The following is a 26,588-nucleotide window of genomic DNA, read 5'->3' as shown; positions in this document are numbered from 1 at the left end:
CGATATTAGAGTTTTCATTGCTTCTTAAGATGCCCAATTTTTATTAGTTTTGCAGAGTTTAGGCTAGTATTTAATTATATTTTCTCTGGCTCCCGCAAACGCTTAGGGCTTTGTTTTCTGGATATTTGATTTCTTCTTTTATATATATATACATATTTGTATACACACATTCAAAAAGTCATGCCCTGCTTGCTGCTAGATAACCCAGCATGAAGCAGCACAGTAGCAGCAGTGAGCATGGTTAGCAGCTGTGTTTGGAGGGCTGCTGAATAGTGTGCTGATCCAGTCATCTTGAGGACTCTTTTAGTATTTATGCGACTAAAACACCACTTGAACATAAAGTCCATCCTTCAGTGGCGTTAGATAAAAACAACCACTGGGCAAAAGACACAGTTTTGAAGCAGAACCTGTTTAACATGAGGTGACTGGACACTCTTCCAGCTGCACCAACCATGCAGTAGAAGCTGGGTTATTTTCAATCCCAGCATGTGGCTCTCTTTTAATGAACTGACTCACTGTGAGCTGAAGTTGTCGTTGTTTCACGAGGCCAAAACACTGCAGCTCAGAAAACTTGCTCATAATTACAGGTTGGGGAAACAGACAAGGCCCAGTCAAAGTTGTATTTAGTGTGAAAACATCACTCCGGGTGAAATGGTTTCAGTGACAGAGAGCTTCTTACTTTGGGCACTCTTAATTTTACCTCTGATTTAGTCAGGCACAGTTCATTGTCAGCTAAAGTGCAGTGGACAACTTCAGTACGATTTCACCATGATGCTCCAGTGTTGAGAATCTGCTGTTTACTCACATTTTGCATCCTAGATCCTCCTAGAGTTTTCCCCAGTTTGGTGTTTCTCTCACAGGGCAGTGGCCAAGCTACATTGTGTACCACTGCTGACAGAGCTGTGGCCAGGGCTGGACCCAGACCTGCTGCTCAATGGTATGTTGCTTCATTCCAAGTGTCTGCATCTGTGAAACAAACAATAACTGTCCTTTGACTGGAAATTTATATCCCGTTCTGATATGGTCTTACACTTTAACAAAATCTCTAATGCCTTTCCAGAGCTTCTGGAAACAAAGCTCACGATAATTCAACTGATTTCACATGTTAGGGCCATACTTACCTACCTCAGCCTTCCTGATTTTAGTAACAGGCCAGAAACTTTTCAGGCTTTTAATGTCTATTTCTTAATGTTAGCAGAATAGAATTGCCCTTTAGGAGCACCAAAATAATTACCAAAATTAAGAGTAATTGCTTCTCTTCCTTGCTGGGAACTTTGCACTCTCAGTAGCTTCCAGGACTGGAAGAGCAGAGCTGACTCATGGTAGTTTGGCCCCGATTCTACTCTGAAGAAATGTTGTAAATTATCCTAAGGGCTATTAGTTTCCTGGTTTCCAGGACAGTCTGTCTACTGAGCACTCCGAGATGTTTTTTCCTCTGCTTTTTTCACTCCAGACAGAACTCCCCTCATGTCTGGAGCTTCAGTCTTGTTCATTCTACCTGTGAAAACAGTCACCTTTGCTTTCAAGCTTTTAACCTTAGATCTCGCTGTATTCAGGTTGTCCTCCCAGGATGCTGCAATGTTTTCAACCCCATTTAGATTTTTTTGTAAGGCTTTGCATGTGCTTTGTCAAAAACATAATTTTCTTTTATTTTTACCCCGTCATAAGAGCTCTGTGCTGTTACTCTGATTGTGGATAGATCTGTCTCATTACCACCTCACCCCCTCTTAATATGAGTTTTCAACACACATAAAGAGTGACTACACCATAAAAGCTGGCAAGTACATACCTCAGGAGAAAGCAGCAAAAGCCATCTTGGACATGTACTTACCATCTCAGAGGTTTCTTTAGTTATACCAAACTTTTGCCCAGATTTTATTTCACCTACATGATGCCACTGGCAATTGTGGCAGCTCTTTTGCTTTCTGTAACTAGGCAAAAGAAAGTGAAGGTGCTTTCCAAAATAACCCTGGAGAAGGAAAATAGGACGCTCAGAAATAGGAAGTGTTTAGGCCCTGGATATTTTCTTTAGGAGAAAGATGTGCTTTTTCCCCCCTTAGGAAACTGAAAACTGTATGTCAAAGATCTTGATAGTTCAGGTGGTTTCACCCTGGAACTTCATGTTTAAGTGGTGCTCAAGGGGGAAGCTCTTCCAAAACAAGAACTAAGAATTTTCTAACGGTAGATGAGGTTACTTTCAATATCACAAGGGAATGTCTCACAGGTTTTTTTCGGGGGGAAGTCTAAATCACTTGTCTTTTGCCATGTCTTGTTCAAAAGGAAATGTTTTTAAACCAGAATTTTTGTTTCCTGTCCTCCTGATTAAACTACTGCAGACTATTAGTATCTCAGAATCCATTTTTGCTTCTATCCTCCATGGAATCAATTCCAATGCAAACACATGCTGGGAAAGAGCTGGCACATGACCTTAAGCAGCTCCTTTCACCTTGAAGTTACTGCTAGTTATCTTCCCAAGTGCCATTTACAGAGAAGCAGGCCTTGGCATGTCAGGAGCTTAACTACTTATTCTTTATTTTCCCGCAGTAAGAGACTTGTTTGCTCAGTTTCTCAGATGGAAATTGCATACAAATCCAAGTTGAACATTTCATGACCTTGCATGGCTCTAGAAATACCCAAATTTTAAGAACAAAGGCATTCCAGCAGGTTCTTATTTGAGAGATTTTTATCTTCAAGCTTCTGCTGGTAGCAGCAAGAAGCCAGCAGTCTGACAGTTGTAGAGATTTTGTTTATATAATGCAAACTGGAAAAGGGCTCACTTGGTTAAATAAATAAGACACTCATTTTATTGCATACAAACCCTTTATGCTACAAGCAATATTACTTAAAATTATACTGTTCTTACTCTTTTGAAGGATGGATTCTGATAAAAATCTGCTGCTGTAAATTTTAAGCAGTGCCACTGAGTCATAAGTAATTTCATGTTGCTAGTCTCTTAATGCTTTCTGGTAATGGAAGGGTTCATTTTTACTTGGCTCTAGCTCAGAGGAATATATGCAGTCACTGGGGCTTGCCCTACTGTTAATGAAGGGAAACAGGCACCTTAAAGGGACAGATAAATTATATCTAAGAATAGCAATGTTCTTGTTCAGACCTCTGTGCAAGAACAGTGTTACAAAGGTATGGGTGTAACAAACAGCAGCAGCTGTTATTATGCCTCATAACTGGAAACTCAAACAGCGCAGACGTTTTTCCAGGTTTTTGCTATCCAGTGGATTTTCAGGAGGGTGGCACTGTGTAACCCTGAAGAGTTTCTATTCTCTGCTGTGATACAAACCCATGCTGTTGAGAAGCCGGGTCCCATCTGCAGGGAAGTTTCTGGAAATGCAGGCCTTGTGCAGAGTAGATTTTGGCCTGAAGGCAACGCCAAGTTGAGTCATGCACGCGCAAGTTCAGAGAGCGTGGGGAACAGAGCTACAGCAGACAAATCTTGAAAAAAGCAGTATTTATTTTAAAGTACAACCCAAAGTTGTATCTGTAAGAAATGCACAAGGTATCTTGTTTCGTCCACAAGTCTTGGCTGTGTGCATTTCAGTTCAACTTAAAAATGCATTCAGGTTTACAAATGTACAAACAGCACAAAGTGTATTACAGTCTCAACAGAATGCTCTTACATTCAGCCACTTTGCTCTTAAGGTTTCGTGTTGGATTTGTTGGTATTTTTTGTTGATTTTTTTTCCTTTTTACATTCTTACAACCTGTGTTAACAAAGCCTTATTTTAAAAAAATACTCTGCATTTTAGCACAAAGTGCTTTTTGATTTTAAATTAGAACTTGGAGGATAACACTGGAAAAAATTTAAAAACCCAAACCGGTACTTTTCATAAAAGTATTGCATGCCAGGACCATTTTATAGTTCAAATTGTTTCCTAAATAAAGATGGCAGATGGTAAAATATGAAACCAGTGAAACTGTTCATATTTACAGGCTTCAGCTGTAGTTGGGATTTGTGACCACACCCAGACTTTTTCAAGCTTATCTGCAATCTCACACTACCATATTGCAGGACAGACTTTAGAAAGGAGCGAATGATGAAAGCACGACTGACAGGGGGAGTGGGGAGGGGGTAAGTAACGACCAGCCTGAAAGTGATGTTTCAAAAATCTGCATTCAGAATTGTATCGTGACCTGGATAAGAGTTCTTTCCTTTTACTTAACTTTAGTTTTCGTGGGGATAGTGTGAATTAGACCAAGGATCTGAACTTCTTCTTCCAATCGTTGGGCTCCAAATTCTCCAAGGATTGTAGGTCTGTCCCATGTCTTCAGCAGGATTGGCAACGGTGGCAGCAGCAGGTGGCGGAGGAGCAGCAGAGGAGTTTTCACTACCCATGAGATCGATGCCTGACAACGCGTTTGTTGGAGTGGTGAAAGGAAGGCCACTGTTGAGGTTACTTGACCAAATGGAACTGCTGAACGGAGTGGTGGACCACAGGCCACTGGGGTTGCCAAGGATCGACTGCATTAAAGACAGAGCCAGGTAAGTAGCAGTTTGGTAACCTCTATTTTCACCTTGTTTACAGCCCCCCTGAAAGAAAAGTATCTGAGCAGCAGCAGCAAGCCTACTCTGGAACCCCTTCCATCTTCCCTCCAACCTGGAGTTCTGAACTCCCTGTAGGAGAGCCTCAGGAACCATACTATGATGTAACTGGACACATCTGGGAGCTTCCCTGCAGAGTGCAATCACATTAAGGGCTTTTAGGCTGTTCTCATTTGAGCTTTTACATCTCCATACCATTGCTAATTTAAGCACTATGAGTATTAGCTTTAAACACACAAGGGCCAGAATGCTCAAGCTTAAACAATCTAATTAGAATGAGGTAGATAAACATGGTTCAAGTCTTGAAAAACCAGTAAAATTCAAGTTGCAATGCAAGGTAAAAGCAAGTCCTTTTGTGATTATTCTTTTCCCAGTTGTTTGCAAACTTATCTCCCTGTATGCAGACACTTCTGTTTTGGATGAACCTGTATTCAGCCCCACTGTACCTCACCCATATTCCCAGTATATACTTTTCCTTCCCATTCAAAACTTCTCCGGATGAGGGGAGAGGGGATAGGAGACCTGCCCACTTATTACTGAGTTCCAATAAGTTTGTCCTGGCTCAAGACACTTGGAAGTCTCTGAAGTGGTCACGGTGCAGATGCAGGTGTGCTGCATCACACCACAAATGCATTTGGGATGCATAGGACAGGTACAGCAAGCCTAGAGAACACGTGTAGGAAAGAACAAGGCCCGGGTTCTGTCAACTGCTTAATTAAAGGCCAAACAGTAGCAAGGAACAAGCAGAGGAACCTAACCTGTGGTGTGGGGGAAAGTGATACCCAGAAGTAGCCAAAGACAGAGATGGGAAAGGCTAGCATAACTTTCATGCTAATATTAGCAGAGATCCTGCTACATGTAGGCTTAGCACACCACATACCTCAGTGTCAACACATTTAATGTACATATGCTGTAAATTCAATTTGCAAATACACAGTAAACTTGATACGTCCCAAAGGCAGTGGACTTGTTGAGTAACTGCTGTAAGGTACAAACATCCTTATGTTCAGATTTACTAGGTGGAGAGACAGGGCACTCCTTCCTGTGATCTCTGCTCCCAGAAAACACACATTAAAGGTTAACCAGTGTCAGTGTTCTCTGCATCTGGAGATTTAAATAAAAATCTCTTTAGGAAAGCAAACAAGGTAGACTGAGAATTTCTTCATTTCAGGTTTTTATTCTCTCCCCTGGAATGAAGAAGATAGGCTCAATCTAATCACACCTGACATGGGTTAGACACTAACACCTTATCAAAGGGTCCTCACAGAATTTGCTACCGAGGGCTGGACAGGAGCTTTGGGCATTACCTGGAGGTTAACCCTGCCAATGTCATTAGGGCTCTTCGATGCCACTGAGAAACTGAGCCAAACCACAGTGACACTGTATTACTGTCACACAAGTAAATGGTTATATTTAAGCTGTGCAAGCATTAGGCTACTAAGCCTACAGCAGGAAACACTCACTCTGCTGCACAGGCACCAACCCTAACACACTAAAGGTCCACCCTATTTCCTGCTACGGGAAAGAGCCAGGAATTATTCCTACATATCCCAAAAGTGTTTGGGAGAGCCTGACAGAAAGGCACTTTCTCATAAATCAGAAGTAACCAGGAAAGGAGCAGCAGAGAAGAGTGCCTGACACGCCCTTTGAAGGCTGGTAGAGTTGGGTACAAAAGTGGCTGGCAGGCAGAACTACACAGGGGGAAATGGAGAAAAGGGGAGTAGGGGAATGTGCTTAGAAAGAAACCTGGATAAAAGTGCCAACAATGCAGCCAAAGCTGAGGGGAGACAGAACCCAGAAGTCAAATGCTATTTAGTATAGAAGCACAGTTGTGCATAAAATGGGAAAGCAGGATAAGAATAAGAAAGGAGAACAATCAAAATAAACTCCCCTGAAACCTTCCTAGAAAAGAGGGTATCACAGCAGCCACTGTCTAAGTGCTGTCTGCAACAATGGCTTTGGCTCTTGTGCCAGAACAGAGGAAAGGGCAGGGCAGGTACCTGCTCTCTTATTGAGCACTTAGAGCAAGAAGGCCCAGTAACAGGAAGAGCCAAGCTTTCCTGTTCCGTCTTGCCATAAGCATTTGAAAAAAATCACTGTCATCAGAAAGGTTTTGAATGTTTCAGTCAGTTTGCTGCTTCTTGTTTACTAAGTGAAATTCTCCTTGAACAAGCTCCTAAAATGTCTCCTCCCTAAATCAAAGTATTTAAAGGGAGTAACTAACAATTCTTCTATACCATTTGTCTTGGCTTTTGTCTCAATGCTTCCTGAAGCACATTTCCAAATATTTTTCAGAAGCAGACAGGAAACAGGAGTTAGGAACTAGAGAGCTTATTCTGGTTGTCCTTAAGCCCTCCTTCCATCAAATGCTGATGAAACCTGCCCTCCATGTGACCAAAAAGCAAAAAGCTCTCCTTACATACTTTTAGAGAGGTTCCAGCTCCAGTTGTAACCACATGACAAGGGTAGGATCAGTGAGGCTGTGTCTATAAGAAGCTGTGTGACCTTCTTTGGCTTCCCCTGCCCCCCCTCCTTCCCCCACTCCATCTGAACTGCTCCCAGGTGAAGTAAACACTGCTTCTTACTCACTACAAAAACATTTTTAGAAGTCAACATGAAGAATGATTTCAGCTGGCAGTGGAGGCAGCTGTTGCAGTCTTAGTTTTATTCTGACACAAGGATGGCACAAGGATGACAGTGCCGTGCTACAACCTGTAGAAGGTGGGAGTTTTCCTTCTTTTTCTATACTCAAGATTTCCATCAAAATTAAAGTTTAAAGACTTCACTTGATGCTCAGTCCTTTAGTGTTTTTTCTAAACTGAAAAGAATATATTTAAGGTCTTTTAGGTAAGCTTTTTTGGGACCTTTTGTTATTTACAAGCAGGTGCAATGCTGGATTCAGAAAGCAGAATCAAAGTCTGAAAGTTATCATACTGGCTAATTTGCAACTGTCCATCAAACTAGAAGTGACTGAGGCAGTGTCCAGCCATGGCACAGGAGCAGAACACCTCTTTCTTCAATCCTGAAATGGAGTACACTTTTTTTAAGTGCTGCAAGATGCTCATGTAAGAAATATTTTTATGTGAATATAAATATCCAGTGTACATGGATTCGTCACCTGCAAACAGGCAGACTTCATCCGACAGCTATATCAACTTAACTACACAAAGGTGACTATGTGTAAATTCCCCTTTCCTTTATTCTTTGGTTATTTTTTTACACCCCCAAATCCTCTGAATTAAATTAGGTGGCAGATACAGAACAGATTGGTAACAGTAATAAACCACTGTATTTGGACTGAATACTTACTGCAGTTGTATGAGTTGGGGAACTTGAGCTTGTTGGCCAGGAGGGTACAGAATCTGTAGCTGAAGGATCCCAGATGGATGATGGAACATTATTGAATTCACTCCAGTTTCTCTGAACATCCTGCCCATAAGCAGATCGAGCTAAACCAAGTTTGCTAAAAACCTCTAAAAATAAAATGAAATAAAACTGAGTACATTACTCTTACTCTTTTTCCAAGAACAACAGTCTTCACAGTTATTCCCCACACTTTTCTTGCAGGTACTGCTGCAGCGAGATTAGAAGAGTTCACACAGATTGATACAGATCTGATATCACGCAGCTGACATCAGACAGTGGCTACAAAGGTAGTCATGGTTATAGTGGGGAAAGGGTTAAACACTTGCTGTGTATAATTCAGTACCAGCCTAAGGAATTGTGGGTGCACAGCAATACTGAGAGTCCTGGCAGTTCCTGGTAACAAGGTAACTACAGGTGGAGCAGGTGACTGGGCTGAAGGAGCCTCTGGTAATGGCAGCACTCACTGGCCTCGCAGCACTCCCTTCCCAGGTGATCCCTGGTAGGAGGCAACACTGGCTGTTCCCCAGCCCCGCCCCCATCTCTGCTACGAGAAGGAGAGGGCAGCAGCAGCAGTCCCAGCTCGCCTCTTCCCTGCACATGGAACTGATCCCAGGCTCTTACTGGTGCCCCTCAGAGTCACTGGTGCCAAGGGTTGCTGATGAAGATGAAAGAACTCCACAGCAGCAGCTGCCCATGTCTGCATTTTTCAGCAGACATACAACTTTTTCAGTAGATGGCATTTTTCAGTCGACACACTATCCATTTTGCAGATGCCACATCCAAAGTTTGCTTTGCTTATCATCTTTTGCAGCTGCCTTAAAACACACCATGCATCCCCAAATACACTATGGAAATCTTCCCAAGTACACAGAGCATCCATGCCCTGCAATATAGCCTGCCTGCCCATCTCCGTGTCATTGCCTAAAGGTTTACCTAAATATTTAAATACAGGAATTGTTTGCTGGGTTTAGTATGCATCAGTTCGGTGTACAGCTATACAAATACTGGAGGAAAACAAGAGGAAAGCAGCAGGTCATCTGCAACCATTGCTTCACTTACAGAGCAATGGTTTTATGCATGTCTTTATGCTCAGGAAACCACAGGCCTACTGGCACTCTCGTGGGACCTACAGTAAAGCTTTGGAGGAGGGTTGGAGGGAGGGGAAAAGACTAAATAAAAACCCCCAATATCAAGAAATTTTACTAAAACAGAAATTCCAAAACCAAGCATTTCCAGCCCATCAAACAGTCTAAGAATTTCCATTAACACTTTCTCTGGACTGAAACACAGAATATACCACCAAATTCTTAACACGCTTTCCTACATAGTCTTCCCTTTTAGGTGCGAGGATGGGAATGCTGTCTGCATTTAAGACTAGTGCAATGAGATACACCATTTCTTTACCTGTATTTGAATATGGAAAAAATATCTGAAAAGCAAAACTCACCTCCAGTTAAGTTAAAAGAATGTCCAAATGCAGAGAATGAGTTGAGAGGCGTGAAATCGGGACTGCTGGGATTGCTGATAGGACTCCACAAACCCGAACTGCATAATATGGAGTAACAGAAAAGCAATACACAACTTATTAACACAGTACTATTGACAACATTAAGTTACTGATCTATGTACAAATGTATATGTACAAATGTGTGTATATACTTAACCATATATGTATTTAATGGTGACTGAGAGTTAGGAAATCAGCTTATTTTTGTTTCACAAGGGATCTCAATGAAATACCATTTTCCTGTGTATACACCCACCTCGGAGCAACTCAGTAATACAGACACAGTGCTGTTTAATCTGCAGATTGAGCATAAACACAAACCTGAGAGTAGCTCTTTTGAACAGTTTTTCAACAAACTCGTAAGGTCCAGTTTTTTTGACAAGCATGTAAAATTTAGAGCCACTCAGAAGGGATACAAATGCCTACGTTCTGGGGCTTGTGGGCAAGCTTCTTGAAACTAACAGATGAGTTAAATGGAAACAGTGATAAAACATTCACAAAAACAAACACCCCCTCTTCCCCACCCAACTTCACTCAGAAAAACAATTCCTTTGCATATTAAAGCTTGAATTCAAGTCTCTTCCATATTCCAGAAAGGTTACCAGACACTGTTTTTTACAAGCAAGACCAGGCTTCACTGCCAAAGTATGCCAGAAAAGACACGTGCCTTGGGGAACGTGAGTGAGTGCAGCTGTATTCTGCTCCTACTCAGAACACAAAGCCCACTGATAGTTCTGATCTCGGTGTTAAAACTGGGAGTGAAAGGTATTGCTGTACAGCAAGATATTCTGCCTGTGCACTATTTCAAGAGACCTTGGTACACACTCCTCAGTACTGAGAGAGCCAAGGTGATTTCTCATTGTTTGAATGCCTGAGAACACAGGATGGTTGAGTTACTTGGAATGAGTAAGGGGAAGTTCCTATCACATCCAGAACATCCTTCTTTCTAGTTTTGAGTCGCTTGCAATTTCTAAACTTTTTTGTAAGGTGAGAGATGCTGTGCCCAGACTTTAAAAAATAGCTTAAAAAAAGTAACCAAGAATGAATTCTGTCACTCCCTTCAAAATGCCATTAACAGCTCACAATCTTCTTTTCTAGGTGCTCAGGTATTTGCCTAGAGAATATAAAAATTACCTGTCAGAGCCGTCACTGTCAACAACTGCATGGGAAATGTTGATATTGCTGGAAACATCCATCTTGCTTGGAGAAGCCTTTGGTAAACCACTGCCACCTGCAAGAATATGTATGTAAAAAATGAGTAAATAAACTCTGGCAAAACAACAGAATATTCTGGGAATATTCAGAAATATTTACAACTCCAAACTGGTTCTATACCTGGGCTCTTGTCATAACCTGCAGCTACAGCAGCAAAAGTGGGGTTACCATTCCTGCCTGGAAGAGAAGCTGCCTTTGACAGCTTATGTTTGGTACCATTAGGCTGCTTGCTTTTCGTTTCACTAAAAGGAGAAAAAAAAAAAAAAGAAAAAAAAAGTCAAGTAAAGTTCTGGACTTCAGCAGTTTCATAAAAAGTGCAGCAATTTAAGCTAGCATTCATGAAAACATTCACAACAGCTCAACAGTTTCCTGTAATTGCACCTTTTTCCAATCTACCAAGTCGTAAGAAACGCCAGAAAAATATAAATAGCGTGGCAAGATATCTGCAAGAAAGTAGTTTCCATAGGAAGAGGAAATGGGTCTGAAAAAGGAAGATGCACCCTGTGAAACACACGGGTTCCACAACTGCTCAGTGTCTGTGAAATCAGTAGGAGGCACCGATCTGGACTCACTTGCTGCAGCTGCTGTTCACGATGCTGCTGTAAGTGCCTCCTCGTGGCCCAAAAGCAAATGATGTGGGGGGAGGAGGAGATGGAGAGGCGGGTGTCGGTGAGGGCTGTCGCTGTTTCAGGAAAGCATCTGCATTCAGGGTTTGTAGAGAGAGCTTATAAAGGTTGTCTGTAGCTATAGAGAGAAACACAAAACATCTTTCATAGTATTTATATTACAACAAAGGCTCCTCAAACTTCTGCTGTCCTTTCTGTTCAAATGGAGGAATTATGACAAGGCTGTTTGCTCCCAGTGATGGAAGCAGCAGTTCCTTCTCTGTGTTCAGCTCTGGTTATTCAGGTTTATGTCTATTTTCAGAGAGACTGCATTGCAACAAAAGCGCTAAGACAAACAGATCTGTACAGAAGAAGGAAACTTTCCAAGTGAGCGCTGTGGAGAGGGACAATTAAAGTTCACAAGCAACCAAGAGGAACATGATTCGGTTCCCACACAAGGGAATTTACAACGCAACCGAAATGCTTGTAAGAGTGTCCCCTGCTAACCACTGGATTAAAGTGTTCTCAGTGTTCCCTCTCAAGGACAAATCATCTAATTAGTTTCAACTTTGGCTGCAGCAGACTTGACCAACCAAAACCCCATCTGCTGTAGAAAATGCGTAATTTTTTTGAGCAATAATTCTCATTTCCTCAATTCCCCCAGCAGCTTCAAAATCCTGTTAATCACTGAAGAACTGTAGAATGGCCCATCATGTTCTGCCCACACCATTTTCAAACCTCCCAAATCATATCAGATGCTATCAATAAGGGGTCTACAGCAGAAAAGCAGAAAAACACAGCATAGCTATGCAGTGAAAAAGAGGCAGATATCTCTATCTACAGATATTCTATCTGTAGATAGAAATATCTACAGATATTAATTGCAGAAGACTCATTCTGCCATTATCTAGTGATTACTTACAGCTGCCAGCTTTGTGGAGAGGCACAGAGTCCCACTCTGGTGGTGGAGAATCCTTTTCCCCTTCTGAACTGCTTGTGTTTCCTAGCTCTGGCCCAGAACCACTGGGGAGAAATTTGGCTAATACTGATGGCCTGTTCTCCATTAATTTACTGCTTGGACCTACTGAAACAAAAGAAGAAAAGGAAGCGTGCGGATAATAAACTGAACAGCTTTCTTTGCACACCAGACTTAGAATTAAGCACTCAAGAGGGGTTACTAACAACCAAATAAAAGTCTTGAGGTATTTATAAAAAACAGCCTCACACTACCTCTTGTTTTGGGGAGGTTTCTTGACTTAGACCCACTCGTCAAAAGGTGCTGTGTAGAGATCTTGGATGGAAAGGGTTTGCGCTGCTTGTTTTCCAGTGGGGGAGTATAAGACAATTCCAAGGGACTAAATGAAAACAGAAATTCATTTATTTTTAAGTGCTGAAAGAGACTTCATACACATACATACATACACATTATATATATGGGCCATACATGCTTTCTCACAAAACAGTGGTATCTTGTGGCTTTCTTATGAATAAGCAGAGTTATGTTTTTCTCCTATATGCAACTCCACCCTTCATAGCCCTGGCTCATTTTCTACCCACACTGCTCCACATGTGTATTAGGGCTCACTCACCTTTCAGGAGCAGTTTTCATCCTGGAGCTCCAGGATTACAAAACCTGTTTGATTATACAGAGGCAACAAGAGATGGCGACTGCCCTTTTTCTACTGTGCCCCCAAACAACCCTGTTAGATCATATGCTCCTAATATGCTACTGCCCTAAATGTACAGGATTGTTTTTTACTCAACGATATAAAAGTATTCAAATGCACCACCAAATTCATCTGGCTGTATAGTGCTCTTTTACTCTAGGTATTTGATTCTGCCTCTCAGATTTTCTAGGAAGGAACTATTTTGTCCATTTCTTGTAGAAGGATTCCAAACCTGGAGGAGGAGACTTTGCCAAGCAAGGTTTTGAGAAATACTTTGAAGAAAATTAATTTCTTCTAACTACTAAACTCAGTCTACTATTAAATACAGCAACAGGGAAAACGCAGCCAATATCCTACACCTCAGTTCAGTAAAGTTTACTTTTGTGGCATTTGGATATCTATTTTGGAATACTATTTTGGAATGAACTAGCTATATTAAGACTAAGATTCTTCATTTTCCCCATTTCTATCCTCTGCAATCAACCACCTGCCACTAAGGGACAGGGGCTGGCAGCAGCAGCAGCCTCCTTTCATAACATATCCAAGACTCTGACCTTACTCTGTGATACAAAAATGGAAACTGCATGGCTGCAGTTTCACCAATGGGAACTAAAGGTACTCACGTTGGCACTGCCCCACTGTGCTGCCACTAGAAACATTAACCCCACTTTGTGTATGCAATGCCTATTATAAAAATCTTAACACTGCTTTGTCTGATTTTCGTGTCTTTCACTTATGTGCTATATTCCCCTTTAAGTAATTTATTATTTACAAGCTTCAGATATTACCTGATATCAGGAAGGAAGAAGAAACTGCTTAAAGGTACCTGCTGTTGGCATTTGCCAAACTGGCATCCACAGCAGTCAAATACAGAGATTTTTATCAATACATTTTCCCTTTAAGCACAATACTTTCCCTACTAAAAAAGCCTTTATAATGCTTACCTGGTTTTCACATCTACAGGGCTTTCTTTCTTGACACCTGTAAGCACTTTTTTAGTTTTCTGTTTTACTGGGACTATTTCATTTTCAGGTTTTTCTGCTGTAACTTTTCCCTTTTGTTTTTCAGGTTCCTATAAAAGACATAACACAGTAATATTAATGAAAAGCAAAGTTCTTCTTGCATCACAACAAACATAGTATAAACAGAACTGAGGAAAGAATGCTATTGGAAAATATGAGCATTTTTGTAGCACTGAAGTTCTCTTTTTATTACTTAGTGAGTTTACCTATAAAATGTGGTATCTATTTTTTCCTATTTGGAGAAGTAGAAATCGAAATAGCAAATTAATGTGCTTCAAGCAGATCTGGTGTTTGCAAATACACAGCTCCTCCAGCCACGGCCTCTGAGTCTACTTAATAACATGCTAGCTCTGTACTGAGACGTTTACTGCATCTGCTGTAACACAGTCCAGGCCACCTAAAACAGACTCTTCAACAAAGCAAAGAATATGAGCAACTTTACCATTCAATTTATTATTTTCTTTAACCATACTTCTAAGACTTTCTAAATACAAGTATACTCTCAAATAGCCATCTTGAAAAAAAAATCAATGGTGATTTTCAAGTGACAACTTACTAAACCATAACCTTTAAAATATATCACATGGATTTCTATTTTCTTCTTCCCCCAGCTATAATCCCCGTCTTTTCCAAAGTTCAAATTTAAGATGTCAAAATTCAGGCTTTGTTTTCCTCCCTTCGCAATTACCTCTGCTCTGTTTAGTCCCACTACACAGACTGGGGATTTAGTTTATTACCTAGAAGCAAGTGAGCCAAACGAGACAAATAAAGGTAGGGGTATTGTGTGAGGTAATTAAGTTAACTACTTGCTGACAAGTTACTACCATTGATCTGACCCTTTGTAATTGACAAAAGGCATGGATTTAGCATATACCTTAATTATGGAGTGAAATTAGTGTCCATACTTTGGCATTTTATTCTGCAAATAGAATAGGCCAGGAGGGTGCAGAGAAACAATTCCCACAATGCTGCTGGCAGCTGGTGGCTTATTCAAGCCACAGTCACCCAGGCATTTTCAGTCCTGTGACTACATGATTCAAGAATGTTTGCACTCATATAGAAGCAAATTTGATACAGAAATGAAAGCAAGGATTGGGAAAGATGTTTTTTAAGTAATATTCTTCCTCCGTTAGGGTATTATAGGAAAGCTGAGGGTGGCATGGGGGAAAGAGACTGTGTTCCTACTCCAATAGGTGACACACCAGCTACACAAGGGCCTCCTTTTCTGGGCAGTGCTGTACCTCTTTGAGCAGTGGTTCCGTATCTGGGTTTGAGGTTTCTGTTGTGGTTGAAGAACTGTCATCATCTGCCAAGGAATCCTTCAGCTCATCCTCTTGTTGCTTTCCTTTCCCTCTTCTGTCCTTTTCTTCCCGCTTCTTCTGTGGCTTAGCCTTGCGCTGAATTGTTTTCCCTTTTCCTAGGAAGACAAGGATGCTTCAGATTCTCAACTGCAATACTCAGAGACAAGCTAGTTCCCTTCGTTTCAGAGGCTAACCCACGTGATTAAGTCTCTGAAATATATTGCCTGTTAGGACACACCAGCCACTTAACTGCCCCTTCACTGTGAGCAAAAGCATCAGACCTGAAGAACTCTGATCTCCACCATCTCATTTATACTCCTGAGCTGTAACCCCATTGCCCCTCAGTGGATGTGGGCACCTGGCTCCCTATAATTCTTCTCTGCTCTGTTCCTGCCATTCCTTTCAAACACCATAGAATTCACTTTGACAGTTTAACCATGTAAGATTATATTTAAACATGAACTTCGGAAGTTGACACAAGCTTTATCGTCCAAACAAATGAAGAACGGAAATCATTAGCACACTTGTCATTTAGAAACAACCACAAAATAACTTAAGACTAGTGTGAATGAGAAAAATCACTAATAGTATTTATCTAGCAAAGAGATAAAAAAACCCAAACACCCCAAACCTGAAAATCTCACACCCAAGTACGCTGTCTCCTCTTGACATAGTTTATTCTTTCTGAGTGGACTATTCTAAGACGTGACTAAGTTGACTGTAAAAAAGCTTGGCTTGACACATTCAAATGTTACTATATCTCAAAGCAGGGAAAACAAGGCACTCCAAGGCATCTTTGATCAATTTTCTTGAAGCAATACACATACAAATAATCAATGCTTACTTTTCCAGCAATTTCAGGTAAACTGAGGTGTACCACAGTAGAAGGTCAAAATGCAGAGGTTTAAGAGCCTTCAAAATCAAGCCAAAGGTCCTAGCTTGCAAGACAGGCAGGATGAGGCTCCCAAGGAATAAAAAGTCATCAAAAAAAGTGCATCAGTACAGAGCAACTGTGCATGTGTGTGTGTGGAGTCTTCATCAGCTTACCATTATCTGTTGCTATTCTCTTACAGGATGTAAGCTTTCACAACATTCTTGTGTCTTTTATGAGATGTAATATGCCTTTACTCATAGGATCTTTCTTAGATACTGCCCTTCAGAACAAGCATTCTCATTTATGAGCCACACAGTGCCTGCATACAGCCTTCTGAACAGACTTAACAGTTCACTCAAGCCTCAATTAACCTGTGCTGAATAACTGGATTCAGCCTCTTGGTTTGAACCAGCAAGAGTTGAAATTGAGAGTGGAAGCACCATGACAGCTGTTATATTTCATCTGACAAAATGGTAAAGTTTGTACCAAACCAGAAATTTCCCAGTATTTTGGCAAATACCAAACCAAATACATATCAAGAAGCAGTGCCATTAAACTTTGGTTTTTTAAGACATAAATACCAATAGTTGTATCAAGAACAACAAAAGTACTGGATTTACAAATACTCTTTTTAGCACGAATGCAAACAAATGCATAAACACAAGCACATCTTTCTGTGAAATTTTCTAAAGGTCTGCTTCTGGTATATTGGAGGCATTCTGTATGTGCCTCAGGCAGCCTTGCTCCAAGATTTGCTTCAAATGCAGTCTAAATTCAGGACTGCTAAACAGTTTAGTGTTCATCATTAGAAAAATCTATGTAAAGTGTTATAATGACATTAAAATATAATGTAAAGCAGCTTTTTAACAAAAATCTAATGCAGCCTATGCAGCAGTCAGCTAAACCACAAGTATTAGGAAGCTGAAAAAGTAGACTATAAAAACAGGAATCCTGCACAGGATCTTTTGACAGACAGTTTAGTCCAGAAGCTGTTGCTTCTGCAAATGTTTGTAGATAACAACTTATCTAAAGACAAATATCAGTGTATGTACGTAGATCCAGATAGAACTTCCTCTATGATTTTACATTTTTAGAGAGGGCAAATGGAAATGGGTACACTACATTATCTGGATTGGGAATATGCTTTTGAAACCAAACTCAGTGGTCCCCACAAAGCATGTGCAGTTGCATCACAAAATCACACTCGAGCGCAAGAGCTGGTTCCTTCTTAGGCTGAACTAGAAATGGAAGATGTGCTCCAGAAGCACTCCTAGCTCTTTAAGGCATTCAGTATGCAGACTGGACCAGTCCACTGCACACCTGCTCAGACGTGCCCCATGAGGACACTGCATCCTCACTGCCAGACACTTTGCTTTCCAGAGCTCCTGCACTGCACTGTTTACCAACACAGACACTGTCCATGAAAACTACCTACAGTCACATCACCTTCTGGAAATCCAGTTAGCCTTTACGGAGTACCTGACAAACTGGCTGCAATGTTCTTAATTCCCCCAACCACATCCCCTTGCCAAAACCAAAACAGCATAAGTAGCATATTTCAGCAGGATCCCAAAGCCTCTTATCACTTCAGAGTCTCCAGTTTGAAAGTCCAAATGCATCATAACATCCACTCTGAACTAATTAAGAACTTTCTGCTCATTACCACTTAACAGAGTGAAGCTTTCCTCTTTGGTGGTGCATGCTCACACAGATGCTGAGGTGTTTATATGCCTTCCAATGACTCATTTTCTTAACTTTATCTCTAATAAGCAAGACAGTATCAGTGCCATTTCTGTACAACAGTGTCGGTAGCAAAAGTGAAAAAATGTTTAGAAATAAACACATTAACATTAAATAATCACATACCTCTGGGAAACAACTGAAATTGCTCATACAAAAATCACGATTAGAAGTTTACTCTAATGAAGTGTTCATAAGAAGGAAATAACTGACATATCATTTCAAAAGTCTAAACATATCTAATGTACAAAACTGATTTTAAACACTAGGCAATTGAAAAGATGGATAAACAACTCCAACTCAACTCTAACCTCATGCAAAAATGAATGTAACGTACAGATACAGTTGCCGTATGTTAATTTGCCGACCACCTGACATCAAGGGATTTTTACAACTGCAAGTCTGGGCATGAAGAATTCCATTCCCAAACAATACCACAGGGGCTTACCCATCTTTCTCTCTTCTCCTCCTCCCTGCCTTAGTTTTCACAATACACTAGGACAACTTCCTTTTCCTTTCCTTAACCCTAAGCCTTAAGTACAAATTACAGAGATGGAAGGCATGCATGCTAACCCAAAGGCAAAAGAGTAGCAACCAAAAGCATCTTTCTTCTCCAGGGGATCAGATGTTTAGATATTCACACTTTGTTTCATCAACACACTCCAGCATTTTTGCAGAATGAATGACAAGCTAGCGCAAACTTCACTGCCATAAAATAACAAGTGTTCAAGACACAGGCACACACTGGAGCACAGGGAACCCCACAAGCTATCGCTTTCCACACTATAAAAACATGACCTTTACCGCTGATTGTGCTGTGCCTTACACAATGAATCATCCTGTTAAAACACAATTGTATTATTACCTTTGTTTTTTGCTAGTGGAGATGGGGGCTGCTCTGTAAACACATCAGGGGAAGGGGATTCTGGGTGGTCAAAGTCTTTTTCCATAGTTTCTATGAGCCCAGTGAGATCTGAATCCTCCGAGCTGTGCCTTCTGCTGCTGGCACATTCGCCATGAGGTGGGCTGAGAAGCGGGAGCTGTGGCAAAGCACTTTCAGTCTGTTGCTCTTGCTGCTGGGGCCCAGATGCTGGGGATTGCTGGAGGGGCTGCTCTGCCAAAGCTGGTGCCTGCTGCTGCATTGGCTGCTGGTTCTGCCTCGTCCCCTTGGCTCTTTTGCCCGCGGCATGAGTCTGAGTTGTGGCACCTGAATCCAAGGTAAAGGGGCCCGTTCTGTTCACTGACTGCATGGAAGCTGCTTGTGTTGAAGTCCTGTTAGGTATGCTTGAACTGTTTTTGGATTTGATGTTTTCAACATCAGGTGCATTTCTATTGCTGTGAAGGTGTGCTGTTGCATTGCATTGTTTATGATTCCCTGCACCGGATCGTGAAGACGAACTGCCTGCTCCATAGATCCCTCTGGTTGAACTGTGGTTAGAATCTGATCCAAGCATATTCAAGCTGGAAGAATAACAGGTGTTTAAACACACAACGTTTCCATTCTTCATCATGAAAAAAGAAGCACTACGTCCAAAAGAAGCCTTGAACTACACTGTTGTTGGCATATAACCAGCAAATATGTCTACAACTTGTCTGACAAGTCAGTAGCCTTCCCCATTTCCTGTTCACTTGCTCGCTCTATAGGAACCAAACTAAGTAAAATAACAGTCTATATATATATATATGTCAGAGGGAACACTGAAAGGAGAAGTTCTTCAGTTCACTTAAGATAACAAAGGCAGGAACTTCTGGCCTGCAATTTTTATGCAGTCTATACCTTTCATTTTTGAGAGCAGTAACAGGAATCTTGGCACAGTTTGGTTTTTGGTGGGATTTTTCTTTCCCTTTTTTTTCCAAAAGAAGGATATTCCTCACAATCACAAAATTCATCTTTTAATCCAAGCCATCTTTTTATAAGTAATTGAGAGGATCTTTATTCATTCACCTGTTCTATAGAGCAAGTATTACTTTTTTACTGGCTTGATGATTAAAGAGGAAATAAATGGGAAAAATACCACAAGAACCCCAAACATTTACTTACTTTCCATCGGATGAAATTCCAACTATTCTCCTGAGATCAAGTGGCCTTCCCATATCAAAGGGAGGGTTTGAGGCCTCAAAGGACAAGCGTCTTCTAAATGGCTCCCAAATTCCTTGAGCTTCTAGATAGGCTGTTCCAATTACCAAGAGAAAGAGTACACTGCAGAGAAGAGAGGCAGTCATCTAAGGATTTATTTCTTAGTTTTGAGCATTTTAAGGCTAATGATTTTAATCACAAAGGACAAAAAGTTTGTACCTTGTACTGAAAACGCTGAAAATTGCATCCAACCACAATTTTGTCTGATAGAAACATAACACACAATAGCACAGTGTGACATATGCACATCACCAGCACTGAGAATGGAAACTAGATGCAAGTCTGACATGCAGTTGCCAAGAATTATAATCCAAAAGAAAAAGAAGTTGGACTTCAAAACCTGGAGCCACAGGCATTGTAACAATCTGAACCAACAGTGATTTAGGGAAGGCAACAATAAACACCACCTTATCAAATTAAAAAACATGAACTATACAAACTCCTAGTGATCATTTCTAGAAATTAAGGATAGCTTTGCAATGATATGGAAGATAGTGGCAAATAGCAAATCCATACATGATGGCGTCCTAAATGTTAGTGGCTGCCTATGCACAGGAACCTTGGAATATTATGAAATATGTTAGGACTCTTCTCTAGTTTGCGGCTAAGAAGGATGTTTGTACTTACAAAAAGACATACTAAGGGATTAGTATTCTCTATTCCTTTGTAAAGTCTAATTAACAAGTACAGCACATATAAAATTATCCATGCAAACTACACTAATATGAGCTGGCAAGCATTATTCACTGTCAAAGAATGATAAAGAAACTCAGACTATACATTTCTAGCAAATATACAGAAGAAAACCATGTAAGTACTTACTCAGCACTTTAAGTAATGCAGTGTTAGTGACTGCATTACTTAGGAAAGTGCTGAAGAGTTAAAAAAGAAAATGAAGTGGGCTGTAACTTTATCTTCTCTATTTCTTTTGTCAATCCCTAGAAGGAAAGACACCCTAAGTGAACATTTGTGTAACACAGTACAGCAAAATGGACAAGCCAGTAACTTATTCTGAAGGAAAAAAAAAAGCACAGGAATATTACATGTGTGTGATAATGCTTTGGATTTGCAGAATACAGAAAAGACCATATTTTCATAACAGGCACCAACTGCACCAACTCTTTCACACTTAGATATAAGCTTAACACTAACGAACAGGAAAACAGCACTGTTGTTATTGGTAAGTCAAAACTCATACTGGTAAGTTTCCATGCTAGGGTTTGTTCTGGACAAAAGCAGTGGGGGAAAGTGTCTCACATCCAAGAGCAGGGACACAGGGTTTATAACTCAGATTTCAAATAAATAAAGGTAGGTAGATGTTAGGCTATGGAAATGGTGCAATTTTCATCTCATAATTCAACCAGATATAACAAACATGTCTGTCTGCTGAGGAAAAAAGTGCATTAATATGCTGCTATGTAACCTGTGAGTCTGCAGTGTTGCAAACAATGTCCTTCAGGTTCTGAGAAATCCCATTATTAGTATCACCAGTTGTCTGTCACATAGTAGTGGCAGCAAAGTTAAATTCATCCAAGGCATCTGCTAAGCTCATTACAGTCACTGCCTCATATCTCTCTGAAGCACAATACTCCAGAAGGATGCTTACATTTCTATAGGAATTCACAGCTAGCAGTGCTTTAATACCTAATCTGATAAAAGTTTGGCTTATTTATCAAAAACCTTACACATTACCAAGGCTAACAGGAGTACATACCTCATTTAAGGAAACAGGCTCAAGCAAGAAGTTGGTTTTTTTTTGTCCTTGCTTTGAGCAGAAAGTCAGTACTCCTCAGCCTTAAAAACTACTCACACCCCATCTACAGAAGTGTTTATTAATTTGTTCTCCTTTCTGACCTCACCCTATTTTACTGTACCCCAATTACAGCATGTATGGAATACGTATGTGCTTCTCTGTAACCTGTATTCAAGCACCAGTAGTTTGTGCCCGTAAGAACAAACATACAAACGCTACCTCATTATTCCTGAGATGATTATGTACAGTGCCAGTTCCCAATTGGGCCTGGGGAGAGCCTCTGCACATGTTGCCAACATGTGATATGGAAGCGATGCATTCAAGACAAATACAAATTCAGAGCCTCCTGCAGTGATGAATTTTAATTCACGTATGACTCTGGAAGCAGTGAAATCTGGTGTAAACCTGAAAACAAATAAAGCATGTTAGAACTTTTCATGTGAATAGCACAGAAGTTTAAGGCAATCTTTATGACTCATAAACTACAAAAAAAAAAAAACAAAACAAAAAAACCCCCAACAAAAACAAAACAAAACACAAAAAGCCAAACAAAAAAACCTCATGAAAACAAAAAAAATTCAAACCTCACAACCCAACTCCATCAATTACCACAGTCTAAAAACACTTAAGAGTATCTTTCAAATACTTCAAGATGTGTTTGACTAAATTCATTAATACCTATGCTTAACACATCTGATACTAGATTACTCCTGAAATACCACATTAAGTTATAATAACCAAAAATCAATTTTGACCAAATCTGTTAAAAGAAAGCTATGAATACAGTAAAAATTTAACAGCAGCTCTAAGCAAGTAATGCAGCCAACTATTATGTGAGCTACAAAGTTTTTAAACACTTCACCTTTAAGTCACTAACGTGCCTTTTCAGAAACATCCCCACTACATCATGATCTCATCACAAACTAAGATTGTGCAGAAATACTAGTAAAGTTTCACTGCCTGCAATATTTTGTACATCCATTTGCAGAACAGAAGCATCTTCTGAATTTGTTAGATACCACATTCTGAATAGTTAACTTTACATCAAAGCACTGTTAAATGATCCAGGTTTGGTGCAGAGATCTTTTACAATAAAAACTGACAGAATTACACAATCATTGTCATTAAGGCAACAGACAAAATATTCAAGTCTAAAATACTGTGCATTACAATAATAGCCCTTAGACTAGAGCTCTTTTCTACATACTGCAATGCACCAAAACCATATGTAAATCTAGATCCCATGCGCATTCACAACTAAAATGAAGGAAATGTATAAAATCCCATATAGTAACGTTATTCTGACTCAGAAAGTTATACTTACTGAATAGTAAGGGGAGTAATACTATATCCAATCACGAAAACACAATATAATGAAAAATCAATTAGTGTTTCCAAGAAGAGAGAAAAATGTCATGGTTGTATAAAGTTATATAAAACCCCCAAACACTCAAAGCTTCAGTTAAAAGACCTTAGAATTTAACCAAGAGAGTTTTCCTCTGAAACAACATTAAAAATCCAAATGTAAGACTTCATTCAGATGTAAGAATAAATACTTACAATATGACAATGTCTTTAGAGGCATTGGCACTTAGTGCAAATTCCTGACAGTTAACTACTTTAAATCCGTATCCTTCACATGTATAACCACTGATTTCCATTGTTTTCACATTAATCTGCAGCTGTCCTGTATTTTCCACTTTAAATGTTCTTCTCAGTGTGAAATTTGGTTCTTTGTATTTCATTTCTAGGAAAAAAAGCACAAAAGTGGTTAGTGTTATGCTAAACAGACATCCTTCACTATATTCATATTCTACAGCAGAATAGAGCGCTGTCATTACTATAGCATAAGAGGGACTAGTGAGGCCCATGGAAATAAACTTTTAAGTAACCTGTAGGAACATAACTGCAGCCAGATAATCATCTGGTGGGGCATTTGTACAATTTCAGAGCTCTCTAACTCATCAGGGAAGAAATATCCTCAACCTCTGATAGCACTGCTGCCTCACAAAAAAAATCATCTGTTGGGTTTTTTTCTTTTGGTGTCTGAAAAATAAAATCCATGGCTAGCTACACATATCTTATTAGCAAAAAAATACCTAAACCACAACATGTAAGAGGTAATGAGTAAACTTTACCTGAAGTTTTCTTATTCCTCCATCAAAAGAAGCAGAATAATCTCAGATAATAATTAACATGGCACCTTAGAAATACATCTGAAAAACTGCAAAGTAGCAGAGCAGATTTTAACACCAGATACAACTAAACCTCTTCTACCAGTTCCTTCCATTAATACAGGTACTCCTAGCTCTCCTCTCAGAAACAAGCCTGGGGCTACAGGGTAGAAAACCCTCTGATCCTACAGTAGAATCTGGCTGCAATTTAATTTTCATCAAGGAACATACCTGACCTTTTTCCCTGTTGGCTATGTGCTTAAAGATTCTGAAGGTGTGAGAAATAAAAAAATACACAGAAGTTGTGCCTGTGATCCAGTTTGTCTTAAATTTAAGAATTAGAGATTATGCTAATAAATATATCAGGATCTTCATCTTCTCTGTCTTGCATTTAAACGGACAAAGGGCTTCTGTTTTATCTTACCTAGTTTTCATGTTAAAATGAAAGACATATTTAATATTCTGCCTAAATAAATTAGCAATTTTAACGTATTTAAAGGAAAGAAATTTCCGGGGCACTAGAACAGGGGGAAAATATTTCCACACATTTAAAGTTTTACATGTAAAGTATAATATCTTTTCTGTTCTGCATAGTAGCTCAAGAAGTACTCACTTTCTGAACAGTCTTTTAATAATGCTTCTGTGATTTTAAAGCGTAAAGAACTTCCCGGACCAGGAGGTTTGCCTGCAATCTTCAAGCTCTCAGTTGTTCCCTGTCCTTGTACCATTATGGCATCTATTACAGTCAAATTATTTCTGTGAACAAAAAAAGAGGGAAATACTCATAAAAGCTTCTCTACTGACTATGAAGTTATATCCCAAATCTGGAGAACAAAAATAAAACCAGTTCCACAGATAATTCCCCACAACATGGAAGTAAATACTGGGGGTCTTAACCATAGTGTTTGCATGACAAAAGGCCTAAGAAATCACAGCATATACAAATACAAGCCCCAATGAAATACTAGTTAAAATTTGCATCTCTTATTAATGCATCGCACCTGATACAAAAGTGGAATAGTTATTCAGAGCTCGTTAGTAAAGACTGAACTTGCATTGTAGCTTGATCTTGCAAATGGCACCTATAACTGGTGTCTCTACTTTCAAGACAGTGTAGGATGTACTGAAGAAATCAATTCTCCAGGTATTGGTGGACGAAAAACTGGACATAAGCTGGCAAATGCGCTTGAAGCCCCCAAAGCCAACCATGTCCTGGGCTGCCTCAAAAGAACACTGGCCAGTAGGTCAAGGGAGGTGATTCTGCCCCTCTACTTTGCTCTTGTGAGACCCCAACCTGGAGTGCTGCATCCAGCTCTGGGGTGCCAGGACAGGAAGGATATCAACCTTCTGGAGCGAGTGCAGAGGACTTAGGTCTGACAGGGTTTTGAGCAAGCTGAAGGTGTCCCTGCTCACTGCAGGGGCGTTGGACTAGTGACCTTGAAAGGTCCTTTCCAGCCAAACCCTTCTGCGATTCTCTGATAACAGTGGATTATATATTTATATTACTGAATATGTACTGAACACAGTTTAACAACTGTGTAACGTCACAATTACATTTAAATTAAATCTTTCTGCAGATGCATAGGATTCTACAATTATTCTTGTAAAAGCAATAGTTTCTTGACAGCTGATCATAAGTATGATCTTATATATAAATAACAAACATCAGAAAAACTCACACTCATTTCGCAAATATCTGTCTTACCTGATAACAATCAATGATGAAACAGTTTTATTAAGAACTGGAGTGAACTTTACTTTGACAGACTTTCTCTCACCAGGTTTTAATATTAGGCTTAAAACAGAATGACGAGCCACTCCCTTTGTAAGTCCCAGGGTGGTCTGCAGTGGTTGGACCTTAGGAAAGTACAGAAAACAAAGCAACACTTTACATATATTTGCTAGGAATGGTATTATTTTAGCTAAAAAACTGGTCTTGTCATAAGTATACTACCCAATGACATAGTGTTTTCTTAACCAGAAGCTCTGATAGCACATGAATTTGCCTACTAATTAGTAAATTGTTTGTGTTCATGAAGAAATAGAACAACATGACAGAACCAAACTGACTAAAACTGCACCCATGTAGATTCATAAAGTTCTTACATATGTGTTTTAAATACTAAATTAGCTTTAGGTCATTATGGAATATTTTCTCTCCTCAAAATTTTCCACTGTTTATATATTCTAAAAATGTTTTATGGGGAAATAGTAAACAAAATAGAACTACCCAAAAAAGTGTATTTTGCTAAGTTTGCCATTTGACTTCAGACACTGAACAAACTGCAAATGAAGGGGAAAAGCCAGAGGACAAAAGAAGTGCTTGGGATTTGGCATGCTCTCTATGAAAAAGCACATGATGATCTACGAAACTTAAAACACTTAAAATAACCAACAAACCATTGGAAAACTCAATACTTTGCTAGTTTTAGTACTAATAACCACTATACTGAAGAAAATAATCCTCTGTTAGTAAGAGAACAAGTAAAAGCAGTTTTCCTATAACTTCTACAGTTGTATTATAACGTAAGTACATAGAAAAAGCTACACTTTAATTGGTACATTTGGAGAAATATTACTTTTCCCAATTTCCTGAAAATACCCAAGAGAGGCATCACATTTTACACAGTAATAATGAAACTTGAAAAATGTATGGCTGAACTCTTACAAAA

General features: G+C 39.8%; 1 protein-coding gene across 3 annotated transcripts in view; it reads right to left on the bottom strand.

Annotated features, from left to right (window-relative positions):
• Nucleotides 1–3,448: 3,448 nt before the first annotated feature.
• Nucleotides 3,449–26,588, bottom strand: part of TMEM131 (transmembrane protein 131) — a 92,414-nt gene continuing 69,274 nt past the window's right edge. Inside the window, exons 26-41 of one of the 3 annotated variants that reach the window (XM_050332219.1) lie at nt 25,622–25,773; nt 24,530–24,672; nt 23,303–23,489; nt 21,962–22,147; nt 19,894–20,052; nt 18,718–19,313; nt 15,179–15,354; nt 13,860–13,987; nt 12,479–12,603; nt 12,171–12,332; nt 11,216–11,387; nt 10,764–10,885; nt 10,563–10,659; nt 9,369–9,466; nt 7,865–8,028; nt 3,449–4,474 (exon numbers count right to left, since the gene is read on the bottom strand). In XM_050332219.1, coding sequence (XP_050188176.1) covers nt 4,178–4,474; nt 7,865–8,028; nt 9,369–9,466; nt 10,563–10,659; nt 10,764–10,885; nt 11,216–11,387; nt 12,171–12,332; nt 12,479–12,603; nt 13,860–13,987; nt 15,179–15,354; nt 18,718–19,313; nt 19,894–20,052; nt 21,962–22,147; nt 23,303–23,489; nt 24,530–24,672; nt 25,622–25,773 — 2,964 coding nt within the window. In that variant the 3' untranslated portion in view covers nt 3,449–4,177. The remainder of the gene's footprint in view (nt 4,475–7,864; nt 8,029–9,368; nt 9,467–10,562; nt 10,660–10,763; nt 10,886–11,215; nt 11,388–12,170; nt 12,333–12,478; nt 12,604–13,859; nt 13,988–15,178; nt 15,355–18,717; nt 19,314–19,893; nt 20,053–21,961; nt 22,148–23,302; nt 23,490–24,529; nt 24,673–25,621; nt 25,774–26,588) is intronic. The other 2 variants (XM_050332221.1, XM_050332220.1) reach the window with 2 other exon arrangements.

The sequence above is a fragment of the Myiozetetes cayanensis genome, unplaced genomic scaffold, assembly GCF_022539395.1.
Source record: "Myiozetetes cayanensis isolate MyiCay16 unplaced genomic scaffold, myiCay2020 scf5-8, whole genome shotgun sequence".
Lineage (NCBI taxonomy): Eukaryota > Metazoa > Chordata > Aves > Passeriformes > Tyrannidae > Myiozetetes > Myiozetetes cayanensis.
The sequence above is the reverse complement of the archived record's forward strand: the minus strand, read 5'-3'. Positions and strand labels throughout refer to the sequence as shown.